The sequence below is a fragment of the Lolium perenne genome, chromosome 6, assembly GCF_019359855.2.
Source record: "Lolium perenne isolate Kyuss_39 chromosome 6, Kyuss_2.0, whole genome shotgun sequence".
In the NCBI taxonomy this organism is placed as follows: Eukaryota; Viridiplantae; Streptophyta; class Magnoliopsida; order Poales; family Poaceae; genus Lolium; species Lolium perenne.
In genome coordinates, this window is record NC_067249.2 from 2,934,187 (window position 1) to 2,948,826 (window position 14,640).

The 14,640-nt window shown below is 48.5% G+C and overlaps 1 protein-coding gene across 1 annotated transcript; it reads right to left on the bottom strand.

The window, feature by feature from the left end:
- Positions 1–7,532: 7,532 nt before the first annotated feature.
- LOC139832046 (uncharacterized) lies at positions 7,533–13,712 on the bottom strand. The gene is made up of 5 exons (XM_071821453.1): positions 13,512–13,712; positions 9,809–10,877; positions 9,116–9,697; positions 8,276–9,013; positions 7,533–8,149 (listed from the first exon to the last, which is right to left on the bottom strand). Exons 1-5 carry the CDS (start codon positions 13,710–13,712, stop codon positions 7,533–7,535), a joined length of 3,207 nt encoding a protein of 1,068 aa, XP_071677554.1.
- Positions 13,713–14,640: the final 928 nt, after the last annotated feature.

Sequence of the window (14,640 nt, forward strand, 5' to 3'; positions counted from 1 at the left end):
CTCTTTGGCCGCCGGCCCTAGATGGGTGTTGGGGCGTGGGGGCCCACCCCCACTGACCCTCCCCCCTATATAAAGAGGGGAGGGGGCAGGGGCGCAGCAACCCCTTAACCCTAAAGCCCTGGCCGCCCCCCTCTCTCCTCCACCACAATACTGCTCCGGCTTAGGCGAAGCCCTACAGGTTTTTCTCCTCCACCACCACCACCACCACGCCGTCGTGCTGCTGGGATTCTAAGGAGATCTACCACACCTCCGCTGCCCGCTGGAACGGGGAGAGGAAGGACTTCATCGACACCGTACGTGCGACCGAGTACGGAAGTGCTGCCGGATTGCATCACCGGAACGATCGTCTACATCAACCACGAGATCTGATCTCATTTAGGCTTTGGATCTACGAGGGTTAGTCTCTCTTCTTTCTCGTTGCTTCGATCTTCATAGATTAGATCTTGGCTTTTCCTAGATTGGATCTTGGTTTTGTTCTTATTCACGGTAGAATTTTTTGTTTTCCATGCAACGAACCCATCAGGCGCGCACTCGAGGAGAAGCGTCCACAGCGTCAGCCATGGCGGGTCTACGGACACGGTGGGAGAAAGCGGGTGAAGAGAGGGGGAGCTTACTGTGGAGGAGGTTTGGAGCTCTCGCGGCGTGCACTGGTAGAAAAAGAGGCTTTGGTCGCGGTTCGCAACTGCCATTAGTCGCGGTTGCGCAACCGCGACCAAATAAGCGCGACTAAAGGCCCCCCCCTTTAGTCGCGGTTCCTTACGAACCGCGACTAAAGGCTCATCCACGTGGCCGCCAATAGTCCGTCGGGGCGGAGGACCTTTAGTCGCGGTTCTCCTGGCCAACCGCGACTAAAGGCCGCCGCAGGTTTAGGGTTTTAGCCCCCCCCCCCCCCCCCTAAACCTGTATTGTTTTATTTCTTTTGTGTTTTATTTTAATTTTGAAGGAGTTTCACATATTCTACGTTACTACATAATACATGCATATGAATGTACAATTTCAATCAAATTTGAAATTAGAACCGAAAAGAATTCAAGAGGAATATACAATATATATTCAATATCATCGGATGACCATATACAATTTTGAACAAGTTTCCATACATAATTTAATGCATATGAAGTTCTACGTCCTCTACATGGTGTTCTCCTTTAGGATCGACGACTTCCCTCCTGAACCATCCAGCTAGTTCCTCTTGAAGTGGTCGAAAGCGAGCTTCTGGACTAAGCATCTTCCGGAGGTTATTCCTCTTGACATTGTTATCAGTCGGAACCCGCTCAGAGGTGTATCTCCGGATCATCTCACAAACATAGTATCCACATAGATTGGTCCCCGGTGGCTGAATATCCCCAGTCCCAGCCACTGACCTTTTAAATTGTAGCTCTTTTTTGAATTCACCGACCTTTTCATTTACGAACCGTCTCCAAACCCTACGAGGCAAAGAAAATTAAATGAACAAGAGAGTTATTAGTTACTTGATATTAGGAAATGAACGAAATAGGCCGATCGATATAGAGCGCAAATGAATGAAAATAATTACTTCTGCATCATTTTTCTAATGTTGGCCCAAAGCTTTGGATCCATATTCAGAGAGTCGTGGATGAGAACTCTGGAGTCGTGAAATTGAATTACTAGCAGAATCCAGTGGAACCTGCGGACACGATACATGCACAGTCATGCATAACTCATCGATTAGCCACATACCACGCATGGAGTAAACAAAAGAGAATGTGCTCAAGACAGAAACACTCACCCAAAATGGTAAGGAAATAGAATATCACTTTTGAGTTCCTGCTTTGTAAGAAACCGCCACAGGTCTTCCTCCACGTCGGTGGGGTGTTTTTCTAACACATATCCATTAACGATGTGTGGGTCAATGAACCCAACATCATGGATGTTCTTTACTCTGCATTCCTTAATCTTCATTCTGCATAATAGCGTACACAACAATATAGTTAGGACATATATATAGTGCAGGCAATGAACGAGATGGGGTAGAAATAAATCACTTACAGAACGTAGCAACTGATAATAGATTTGTCGAGCTCGCGCAGATTGAAAAGCTGGAACAATTCACTCATATGAATTGTTACATAGTAATGTTTGAAGTGATGCTCATGTCTAACTTCCGCATAAATATATTCTTTGGCTTTTTTATTTTTTATGTAACCCTTGTACCAATTTAGCAGATTTTTCATGTGTTGAGGTAGATCCTCTTCCTGCGCAGGCTCGACGAGGGGCCCATTCAGCACATATGTAATTACTGGTTCACTCATTGGCGCCTCCTCAAGGCCTAACACTGCACGAAGAGTCATACCTAAGTTGGCCGCTTGTTCTCTGGCACTCGTTACAGTTAATCCCTGTGCTTCCGCAGCTGCTATGATATCGGGGGCATCCGGACCGGCGGCTTCCACTATGAGCGGGGCAATCGATTGTTTACTTTGTTCCCCGAGCTGTGCAACTTGTTTCCCGCTTTTTTTACTTGCTAATTCTTTCTCCTTCTTCTCCTTGAACATGAGTGCCTGAGTACGAAATTCACGTGCATAGTCGTCAGGCAGATTCTTCGCGGCTTGGGACGGTGTGCTCAAAAATGACTTAGCCCACTTCTTTTGCTCATCAGAAAATACTGGCTTGGGCTCGGGCTCTCTTTTCTTCTTGCAGTCCGCCTTCCATTTCTCATAATCAGCAGCCGCGGCCGCGGCAGTTTCCTCGGCACTACGTTCCCAAGGCCTTGTGGGGAGAGGCTTCAGTGATGGCTCCGGTATCTTTGTGGTCTTAGGTACATAAGGGTCCGGGTTAATAATCCAGGACTGCTTCTGCTTCTTTGCCGCAGGTGGATTGGGGGGCGGCGTCTGATCACCCGCCGGACGAGGACTGGGGGGCGGCGTCTGATCACCCGCCGGACGTTGTGGACTGGGGGGCGTCGGCTGACGTGACGGAGGTGTAGGTGAACCGCCACCACCACCGCCACCGCCACCACCACCACCGTAGGGGGGTGGACTTGTTGTCCTTGGCGCCTCGCCTGCAAACTTGATAAACTTCTTTTGCCATAGAATGAAATGGCGCTTGACATCTCCAAGTCTTTTCTCCCCTTCAGGTGTAGCAATGTCAATCTCCAGGTCCTCAAACCCTTGGACTATGTCCTCCACCGTGACACGAGCATAGCCATCTTCAATGGGGTTGTTGTGGTGGAGTGCTCCAGGTAAACATGGTAAAGCACTGCCGATGGCTACCTTCATGGACATGTTCCCGATAGGATAATACAGATGACATTCTTTCATCTCCTTTATATCGTCCATGGGGTAGCGAGGAGGCTCCGGTGCAGTAATTTCGACCACCAGAGGCTCCGGTGCAGTAATTTTGATCGTCGGTGCATCTGCACTAGCCGGTGGGGCCTCCGTGGAAGCCACGCTGCTTCTCCGCTGCTGGTTTCCGAGATCCGCTGGATGATCTTCATGCTGCGCCCGAGCTGCATCTCTTTCAGCTACTAGTACACTCACGGTTTTCTTCATCACATCCATTTCTGATGCCAACCGCGCCACAACATCTGCTTCCCGATCCATCTTTCTCTTACGGCTTCTGTAACCGTACGGGTCATCGTTCTGGGGGAACCCTATTTTCCACGGAATGTGCCCCATGCCTCGTACACGTCCTCCGTGTTCAGGATTCCCGAGGGCTTTTGTCAGCGCGTCGTTCTCTCTGTTGAACTTGATCTTCCCCTCTTGAGCATCCCTCATTGCGTCAATAAGGGCTTGGGTGGGTTTAATTATTTTGCCCCGGTAAACACACTCCCCTGTCTCCGGGTTCAGCGTTCCCCCATGCCCGTACCACCAGCTTTTGGCCCTTGGGTCCCATCCCTCCGTACCTGGACGGATTCCTCGCGCCCTCAGCTCGTTCTCCATCTTCTCCCACCTAGGCTCCCAAAGGCGATACCCTCCTGGCCCCATAATATGATTGTACTCCTTCTTAGCCGCATTTTCCTTATTTTTTTCGATATTTGAATGAACTGCTCCGATTTCTTTTGCTTCACAAATTCTGGCCAATCATGTTTCAGTTTCTCATATTGTCCTTTGAAATCCGGAGTCTTGTTCTGCTTGACAAAGTCATGGGCTAGATTTTGCTTGAATTTCCGGAATGCGTCGGCCATCTTATGAAGAGCGAACTGTTTGACTAGCCTCCTCCTCTCCTTGTTTTCCTCAATCTTGTTACCCTCCTCATCGAATTTGTTGTATTCCGGAGGTAGAACGAAATGTTCCATAAGCTTCTTCAAGCAATCTTTTTTTGTTCTCTTATCGACAAAAGTGAAACCAATTCGTGTCCTTCTTTGGCTCATTCCACTCCTGGACGGTGATCGAGACGTTGTCTCTAACAACGGCTCCGCATTGGCTGACAAACTTGGTGGCGTTCTTGCGGGGCTCCAGCGGCCTGCCGGTTGCACTGTCGACAACCTCGATGGTGCATGTTTCTCCTTGTTTCATCGTCTTGGTTGCGCCACGCTTTGACGACGTACTCGATTGTTTCGACGATCCGGCCGAGGGCTAAAATAAGAAAGAGAGTCGCGCGCGTTAGTACACACATATTTATTCAAATCAGTTAGTTTGTATCACCAGAGGCTCAATGTATATATATACCTCGGCGCCGGAGGTGGTTGCTACTTCCATTTGAAGATCGTCGTTTATCGACGTTTGTTCGGCATCATCTTGCTGATGGCGCCCTTCATCTTCACCGTCAAGGTTCAGAAAAGAAGAGATATCAACTTCTTCTTGTCCGGTCGGCACATATAGAATATCGCCGTTTATGATGCCGAACATATGGGCTTCACCGTCCGGATCATAGTTGTCCATAATCGGGTCAGCTCTATCGTCCGCCATTATATCAGTCCTGAAAACATGTAGTAAAAACAAATTAATTAAGTGAAGAAGGGGGGCGGTGGCGGTGGCGAAAGGGCGGTGGCAAAAGGAGGGGGTGAGGAAGGGGTGGGAGAGGGTGTCGCGGTAGAGCGCGAGACGGGGCGGCAGACGACGGCGTCGCGGAAGAGGGAGGCGAGGACGAGCGCGTTGGCGTTGGCGCGTTGACGGCGTTGGCGTTGGCGCGTTGAATAGAGGTAGCGTGTTGACGGCGTTACATTTTTATGAATAGAGGTAGCGTTGGCGCGTTGACGGCGCATTGGCGTTGGCGCGTTGGCGCGTTGACGGCATCGCCATTCAAATATAAAACAAAGTGAAATTTTAGTTCATTTTTTATTAAGTCAAAATTTTAGTTCATTTTTTATTAAGTCAAAATTTTAGTTCATTTTTTATTTAGTCAATTTTTATTAAGTCAAAATTTTAGTTCATTTTTATTAAGTCAAAATTTTTAGTATACAAATTTTTAGTTAAGTTAAAAAAACAAAACAAAAAAAAAAACGAGAGAGGCAGGGGCGCCGGCCGTGTACTGGCGCTCCCCGCGCCCTCTCTCTCTCTCCCGCAGCGCGCGGTACGGTGGGCGGCGGCGGCGGTCGTCTTTGGCGGGCAAGCGGCGGCGCTGCGAGTGGGGGGCGCGCGGTGGCGCCGGCAAGCACAGCGCGCGGCTCTGCGCGGGGAACGGCGGCGAGCGGCGCGGGATCGGGCGGCGTTGTTGGCGTCGGGGAACGGCGAGACGTACGGCGGCGCGGTCGAAGAACGGGGCGGCGCGCGTTCGGCGGCTCGGGCGCGGCGACGGCGGCGTGAGGGGCGACGGCGATGGCGGCGTGAGGAACGGGGCGACGGCGGCGCGGTCGATCGGCGGGGCGGGCAGGGCTTCGCTGCAGTCGTCGTTCGCGCGGAGAAGAAGAGGAACTGGCCGCTCAGGCGCCGCGCGCGTATTTATAACCCCCCCTTTAGTCGCGGTTGGGGAGGCGACCCGCGACTAAAGGGTACCCTTTAGTCGCGGTTGGACACACCAACCGCGACTAAAGGGTATTTTCGCCGGGTTTTCGTTTCCCGCGGAAAAATACCCTTTAGTCGCGGTTGGCGAGGCCAACCGTGACTAAAGGTATTTTTTCAAATTACTTTTCTTTTTCAAATTACTTTTCTTTTTCAAATTACTTTTCTTTTTCAAATTAAAAATAATATATCAAAAAGTAAAGAAAAATAAAACTAATTCATTTCAAAATCTGAAAAATACATATAATACATCAATAAATTCGGAAAAATAAAACTAATTCAATTCAAAATCTTAAAAATACAAATATTATATCAAAAAATTCAGAAAATTAAAACTAATTCATTTCTAAATGTTAAAAATACAAATAATATATGAAAAAATTCAGGAAAATAAAACTAATTCATTTAAAAATCTTAAAAATACAAATAATATATCAAAAAAATCAAAAAAATAAGACTAATTCAATTCAAATTCTTAAAAATACAAATAATATATCAAAAAAATCAGAAAAATAATATATCAAAAAATTCTTTCTTCCCGCCACTTTCTTCCCGCCACTTTCTTCCCGCCTCTTTCTTCCCGCCACTTTCTTCCCGCCACTTTCTTCCCGCCTCTTTCTTCCCGCCACTTTCTTCCCGCCTCTTTCTTCCCGCCTCCTGTCTTCCCGCTCACATTTTTCCCGCCATTTGTCACTACATATAGGTAGCCCGGCTTGGCCAGCATTATCACATCTCTACAATCTCTCATCACTCTCTCATGGCTTCCACCGCACCCACTCTAACCTACCAGCAGGTGGAGGAGCTTTGCGCCTCGAACTACCCTTGCCCACCGGGCTACCGCGTCCCTGCCGGCTGGAGCCTAAGCGCCGCGGGCGTGCGGTCCCTCCCGTCCCTCAGGGTACTGCGCGCCGGGCGGCCATCACGAACCACTACTACCTCGACCTCACGCCGGAGCAGCGGATGAATCCCCGCTGGCATCCCGATAACCAGCATACTTGGGACGCCTTCTTCATCAATCGGCGTGAGAGGGCGCTCGCCAGGTATGAGGAGGACGGTCTGCCTCCTGGAAACTTCCACGAGGCCGGCCGTCGGCTATGGTGGTACGGCCGGACTCTGCAGAGCGTCATGGACTACATCACGGCCGGCGATATCCCCCGCCTGCGCTACCCTCGATTCGAGCCACGAGCGCCGCCCGACGACGCCGACGACAGCAGCGACGACGACGCCGGCAACTTAGAAGGCGACGACTACCAGTACAACGGCGGCGGCTATGAAGACTACGAGTATGCATATTATACGCCTAGGCAGGAGTATGACTAAATCACTCCAAATTTCATGTATGCAGGAGTATGACTTAGTCACTCCAAATTTCCTGTATGCAGGAGTATGACTTAGTCACTCCAAATTTCATGTATGCAGGAGTATGACTTAGTCACTCCAAATTTCCTGTATGCAGGAGTATGACTTAGTCACTCCAAATTTCCTGTATGCAGGAGTATGACTAAATCACTCCAAATTTCATGTATCATCAGTGGTATCTCGAATCATTCAAAAATGGACACCAAACACATCACGGGTAATATAATTCACATGATCCATTCAACAAAGTTTGGTACAATAAATTATTACACATCATTTCTTCCCTTGTGTCCCTGCTTGCTTACGATTGTGCCGTATCCATGGAGCATCCTCATCATTTAACTTAATGCTTGGGTCGGTGTTCACTTTGAAGGGCGGAATTTCAGCAAACATATTATAATCTTCTGACATGTCTGTCTTGTCCTCCACTCCCACGATGTTTCTTTTCCCTGAAAGAACAATGTGGCGCTTTGGATCATCGCATGATATACTGATCGTTTTCTTATCTTTCCGTTTCCTCGGTTTGCTACTCATGTCCTTCACATAGAAAACCTGAGCGACATCTTTCGCTAGGACGAATGGTTCGTCAAGGTAACCAAGATTGTTGAAATCCACCATTGTCATTCCGTATTGCTGGTCCACCTTTACCCCACCTCCTGTTAGCTTGAACCATTTGCACCGGAACAAAGGGACCTTAAAGGAGGGTCCATAGTCAAGTTCCCATATCTCCTCTATGTAACCATAATATGTGACCTTTTGCCCATTCTCGGTTGCTGCATCAAAGCGGACACCACTGTTTTGGTTGGTGCTCTTTTTATCTTGGGCGATCGTGTAAAATGTATTCCCATTTATCTCGTACCCTTGGAAAGTCGTTATAGTCGAAGATGGTGTCTTGGCCAACATGTACAGCTAATCTACAACATCATTGTCATTCAATAAATGTTTTCTCAACCAACTGCCGAAAGTCTCCATGTGGGCCTTCCTAATCCAGGATTCAGGCTTCCCCGGGTTGTCCGAGCGTAAAATATTCTTGTGTTTCTCAAAGTACGGAGCCACCAAGCTGGAATTGGTCAGTACAGTGTGGTGTGCTTCAGTCAGAGAATGGCCGTCCATACATATCGTTGATTTCCTTCCGATCGTGCCTTTTCCACTTAGTCTCCCCTCGTGCCGCGATCGAGGAAGACCAATCGGCTTAAGGTCAGGAACAAAGTCAACACAAAACTCAATTACCTCCTCATTTCCATAGCCCTTGGCGATGCTTCCTTCTGGCCTAGCACGGTTACGAACATATTTCTTTAATACTCCCATGAACCTCTCAAAGGGGAACATATTGTGTAGAAATACAGGACCGAGAATGGAAATCTCTTCGACTAGGTGAACCAGGAGGTGCGTCATAATATTGAAGAAGGATGGCGGGAACACCAACTCGAAACTGACAAGACATTGGATCACATCGTTCTGTAATCGTGGTAGAACTTCTGGATTGATTACCTTCTGAGAGATTGCATTGAGGAATGCACATAGCTTCACAATGGCTACTCGAACATTTTCCGGCAGGAGCCCCCTCAAAGCAATCGGAAGCAATTGCGTCATAATCACGTGGCAGTCGTGAGACTTCAGGTTTTGGAACTTTTTCTCCGCCATGTTTATTATTCCCTTTATATTGGACGAGAATCCAGACGGGACCTTCATACTGCTCAGGCATTCAAAAAAGATGACCTTCTCTTCTTTGGTCAGAGCGTAGCTGGCACGACCTTGAAACCATTCCGGATGCCGGTCATCAGGGTCTTTCAAACGTTGCTGGTCCTGCCGTGCTTCCTTTGTATCATTTGCCTTCCCATACACGCCCAAGAAGCTTAGGAGGTTCACGCAAATATTCTTCGTAACGTGCATCACGTCGATTGCAGAGCGGACTTCTAGGACTTTCCAATATTCTAGCTCCCAGAATATAGATTTCTTCTTCCACATGGCTGCGTGCCCGTCAGCTCCCTTCGGAACTGATTGTCCGCCAGGACCCTTTCCAAAGATGACTTTCAAATCCTTGACCATATCAAATACCTCAGCACCAGTGCGTTCCGCAGGCTTCGGCCGGTGATCTGCCTTGCCGTTGTAATGCTTGCCTTTCTTTCTTACTGGATGAATTTTCGGAAGAAATCGATGATGCCCAAGGTACACGTTCTTCTTACAATTTGGCAAATGTACACTTTCAGTCTCATGTAAGCAGTGCGTGCATGCATTGTATCCCTTATTTGATAGTCCCGAAAGGTTACTAAGAGCAGGCCAATCGTTGATGGTTACGAAAAGCAACGCTCGTAGGTCAAATTCCTCTTCTTTGTGCTCATCCCACACACGGACACCAGGTCTGCCCCACAGCTGTAAAAGTTCATCAACTAATGGCCTTAGGTACACATCGATGTCGTTGCCGGGTTGCTTCGGACCTTGGATGAGCACTGGCATCATAATGAACTTCCGCTTCATGCACAACCAAGGAGGAAGGTTGTAGATGCATAGAGTCACGGGCCAGGTGCTATGGCTGGAGCTCTGCTCGCCAAAAGGATTCATGCCATCTGTACTTAGACCAAATCTTATGTTCCTTGCGTCAGCTGCAAAATCTTTGAACTCTCTGTCGATCTTTCTCCATTGCGTTCCATCTGTGGGGTGTCTCAACTCCCCGTCCGACTTACGGTCCTCTTTGTGCCATCGCAACAACTTGGCATGCTCTTTGTTCCTGAACAGACGTTTCAACCGTGGTATTATAGGAGCATACCACATCACCTTGGCGGGAACCCTCTTCCTGGGTTTCTCGCCCTCAACATCGTCACCAGGGTCATCGCCTCTGATCTTATAATGCAATGCAGTGCATACCGGGCATTCATTCAAATTCTCGTATTCACCGCGGTAGAGGATGCAGTCATTGATGCATGCATGTATCTTCAGAACCTCTAAACCTAGAGGGCAGACAACCTTCTTTGCTTCGTACGTACTGGCGGGCAACTCGTTATTCTTTGGAAACATATTCTTCAACATTTTCAGCAAGTTTTCAAATGCCGAGTCAGCTACACCTGCCTGTGCCTTCCATTTCAGCAAATCCAGTGTGCAGCCCAGCTTTTTCAGACCATCATCGCATCTGGGGTACAACGACTTTCTGTGATCCTCTAACATGCGATCCAAATTCTCCCTCTCCTTTTCAGTTTCGCAGCGTCTCCGTGCATCAGCAATGGTCCGACCAAGATCATCAACGGTCTCATCACGTGCCTCTTCTTCACCTTCACCTTCCCCTTCACCTTCCCCTTCACCTTCAGCATCCTCCATGAAAGTATCACTGAAATGAGCAAGATAGCTTTCATCGATGAAATCATCCCCTTCTTCATCTTCTTCAATTATAACCCCTCTTTCTCCATGCTTGGTCCAACAATTATAGCTTGGCATGAAACCGTGCCGAAGCAGGTGCAGGTGAACTTCTCTTGAGGAAGAGTAACCCTTCTGATTCTTACAGTCAACACATGGACAGATAACAAAACCCTTCTGCTTGTTCGCATTAGCCACTACGAGGAAATCTTTCAAACCCGTAGTGAACTCGCGGGAGAGTCGGTTACCGTACATCCATTGCCGATTCATCTGCATTATTATAATATAAAATATATAATTAACCATCATGCATTTGTTAAACTAACTAGCTATAAACAAAATAGAAATTAAACAATGAACAACACACATGCATATTTTATCAATGACACACATGCATGAAAGGTTCAAGTTGCTAACCGCGATCGAGGAGGAAAAAATAAATGAGGAACCTCAAGTGTGGCTCCAACACTTCATATCATGTTTGTTTCATGCTCTTGGGGCATTTCATCAAACACCTTGTGTGCATAAGAGGAACCAAAAGCAAACCTACACCCCCTTGTGAAGCTTGTGAAGAGAAGTGGCACCAAATGGCTAAGTGAGTGTGCTGAACTGGTATATATAGGGGAGGAGCTTTAGTCGCGGTTGGCCTGGCCAACCGCGACTAAAGGCCTTTGGGCACCTTTAGTCACGGTTGGCCTGGCCAACCGCGACTAAGGCCCCTCACGTGCACCAGCTGGCCACCGAGCGCCCTGGGCCCAGGCCTTAGGCCGAACCGCGACTAAAGACTTCATTAGTCACGGTTCCTACAGTTTCGCGACTAATGGGGCTGGACGGAAGCCTCTTTTTCTACCAGTGTCAATAGAAAGATTAGATTGAATCTTCACTACGGTGGGAGAGACAGACACCCGCAAAGCCACTTATGCAATCCAAGTTGAATGTCAAGCGTGGAGCAAATCTCATGAACGCGGTCATGTAAAGTTAGCCCGAGCCGCTTCATCCCACCATCCCGCAAGATGCAAAGTACATGAACTAAAGACAACAAAAGCATCAACGCCCACAGAACCATTGTGTTCTACTCGTGCAACCAATCTATGCATAGACACGACTCTGATACCACTGTTGGGATTCGTAGAAAACAAAAAATTTCCTATCGCAAGAACGAAGAACAAGCCAAGATCCAATCAAGAAGATGGTAGCAACGAGGTGAAGATCAACATACCCTTGAAGATCACAAAAGTGTTAACGAGATCAGATCTCGTGGTGGATGTAGACGATCACTTGCCGCTTGCAAAAGCGCGTAGAAGATCCTGACGGTGCCACGAACGGGCAGCACCTCCGTACTCGGTCACACGTTCGGTGTTGATGACGACATCCTCCTCCTCGTTCCAGCGGGCAGCTGAAGTAGTAGATCCTCCTCGGAATCCCAACAGCACGACGGCGTGGTGGCGGTGGTGGTGGAGATCTCCGGCAGGGCTTCGCCTAAGCGCTGCTGGAGTTGCCGGTGGAAGAGGGGGTGGCTAGGGTTTGGGAGAGGGGGTGCTTGGGGCGCCGGACTCAAGGGGGCAGGGGTGGTGCGGCCACAATTGTTGTGCTGCCCCCCTCCCTCTCTCCCTCATTATATAGGTGGATCCCCAAGGGTTAGGTCAAAAGTCTCCGAATAAGACCCCAACACAAAACCTTCCATATTGCCAAACCTAGGGGGAGTGGGACTCCCCCCTTCCTTTGGTGGGGCTGGCCGGCCACCCTTGGAGGAGTCCACCTGGGACTCCTCCTCCCTTAGGCTGGCCGGCCATGGTGGGTCAGGACTCCACCTTCCATGGTGATTTCTTCCGGACTCTTCTAGAACCTTCTAGAACCTTCCAGGAAAAATACCGGATCATTTTCAAATCTAGAAAATGACTTCCTATATATGAATCTTATTCTCCGGACCATTCCGGACCTCCTCGTGATGTCCTGGATCCCATCCGAGACTCCGAACAAACATTCGAACTCCATTCCATATTCCATATCTACTTAAACGACATCAAACCTTAAGTGTGTCACCCTACGGTTCGTGAACTATGCAGACATAGTCAAGACTCTTCTCCGACCAAGAACCAATAGCGGGATCTGGAGATCCATAATGGCTCCCACATATTCAACGATAACTTAGTGATCGATTGAACCATTTACATACGATACCGATTCCCTTTGTCACGCGATATTTTACTTGTCCGAGGTTTGATCATCGGTATCTCCATACCTTGTTCAACCTCGTCTCCGACAAGTACTCTTTACTCATACCGTGGCATGTCATATCTTGTGATCAAGTCACATGCTTGCAAGCTAATCAGATGACATTCCACCGAGAGGGCCCAGAGTATATCTATCCGTCATCGGGATGGACAATATCCCACTCTTGATCCATATGCCTCAACTCGTACTTTCCGAATACTTAATCCCACCTTTATAACCACCCATTTACGCAGTGGTGTTTGATGTAATCAAAGTACCCTTCCGGTATAAGTGATTTACATGATCTCATGGTTGAAGGACTAGGTAACTATGTATCGAAAGCTTATAGCAATTTGAACTTAATGACGTGATCTTATGCTACGCTTAATTGGGTGTGTCCATTATATCATTCATCTAATGACATAGCCTTCTTATTAATAACATCCAATGTTCATGATCACGAAACTATGATCATCTATTAATCAACAAGCTAGTTATACAAGAGGCTTACTAGGGACTCCTTGTTGTTCACATAACACACATGTATCAATGTTTCGGTTAATACAATTATAGCATGGTATGCAAACTTTTATCATAAACATAAAGATATATAATAACCACTTTATTATTGCCTCTTGGGCATATCTCCAACACAGAGCGTGCACGACGACGCCCTGGACGCGCCAGTACGTCGCTTCGCCCCGTCGCCTCACACCACCCCTCGCGCTCTCCTTTCACCCACCTGCTCCCCTCGACGTCAGCTGCCTCCTGGACATCGCCATTTGACCGCGCCAGCACTGTCGCCGTCGTCACGGACGACGACCGTCCGCCACGGTGCTGCGAGGATGATGACGTTGCCCACGCTACTCCGTCCTCCATTGGCTGCGCCATGATGCGCGTCAGAACCGCCTTGACATCAGCAACACGACGCGCCCACTCCCTTGCCCCTTCGCCGCCCGTAGCGCCATCGCCACCATGACCTGCCCCGCACCCCTTCGGCCACCTCTCGCCGCTATAAAAGGAGGCACCCCCTGGATGATCTCCTCACACCATTAGCCTCCCCTCTCCCTTCTGAACCCCCTCGACTACCTCCCCTCTCCGATTACACCCTCAGCCGCCGGAATTTAGCCGGAGTTCGCCGTAGCAGTAGCCGGACAGAGGAGAAGCTCCCGACCACCTCCGCCGCTCCCTCGACCCTCGCTGGACTCACCGTCGTCGACCAGTTCGAATGCCCGCCTCGCCGAGCCTCGCCGGAGCGCCGGTAAGCCCCCAGCCACCCTCACTGTCGCCGGCTAGGTTTAGCTCGCCGGACTTCTTCGTCGATGACGGAGATGAGCCCCGGCCGTTCGATCGTCTTTTAATCCAACGGCACAGGTTGCATACCGTTTCGGGCTGGTTAAAATCTCGCTGACAGCAGGGACCCACCCTGTCAGGCAGCCCACTGCGCACCAGCGCGCTAGTTGGGCCGGCCCAACTCTTTTCCCTCTCGCTGGCCCATTTCTTTTCCCGCGCAGCCCATAAATTCAAACTCAGAATTATTTTTCTAAATCAAATTCAATACTGATACAAACTTCAAAATTCATAATAGGAAAATCTACTGAACCAAATTTGATAAATTTTATATTTTTGGAAAGCTTATGAAATTCTCTAAACAACTACACTGGTCTCAACCCTAGTTTTCTTGTATAAATAATGTGGTAAAAATAACAAGGCAGAGCCTTTTCAAACTTCAAACATTTATTAAAAATCAACCATAAATGATTTTGAGTTGATTCCAACTCCCAAAAATCACATTTCATATACTCTAATTGTTTATGTA

Bases quoted from the DNA above. Each gene is read 5' to 3' on its own strand.
- LOC139832046 (XM_071821453.1), bottom strand. From the start codon at position 13,712: ATGGCGCAGCCAATGGAGGACGGAGTAGCGTGGGCAACGTCATCATCC. The intron at 10,878-13,511 runs GTACTGGCGCGT...ATAATAATGCAG, and splicing joins AGGCGACGGGGCGAAGCGAC to ATGAATCGGCAATGGATGTA. The intron at 9,014-9,115 runs GCTTCTTGGGCG...AATGGTTTCAAG, and splicing joins TATTTGCGTGAACCTCCTAA to GTCGTGCCAGCTACGCTCTG.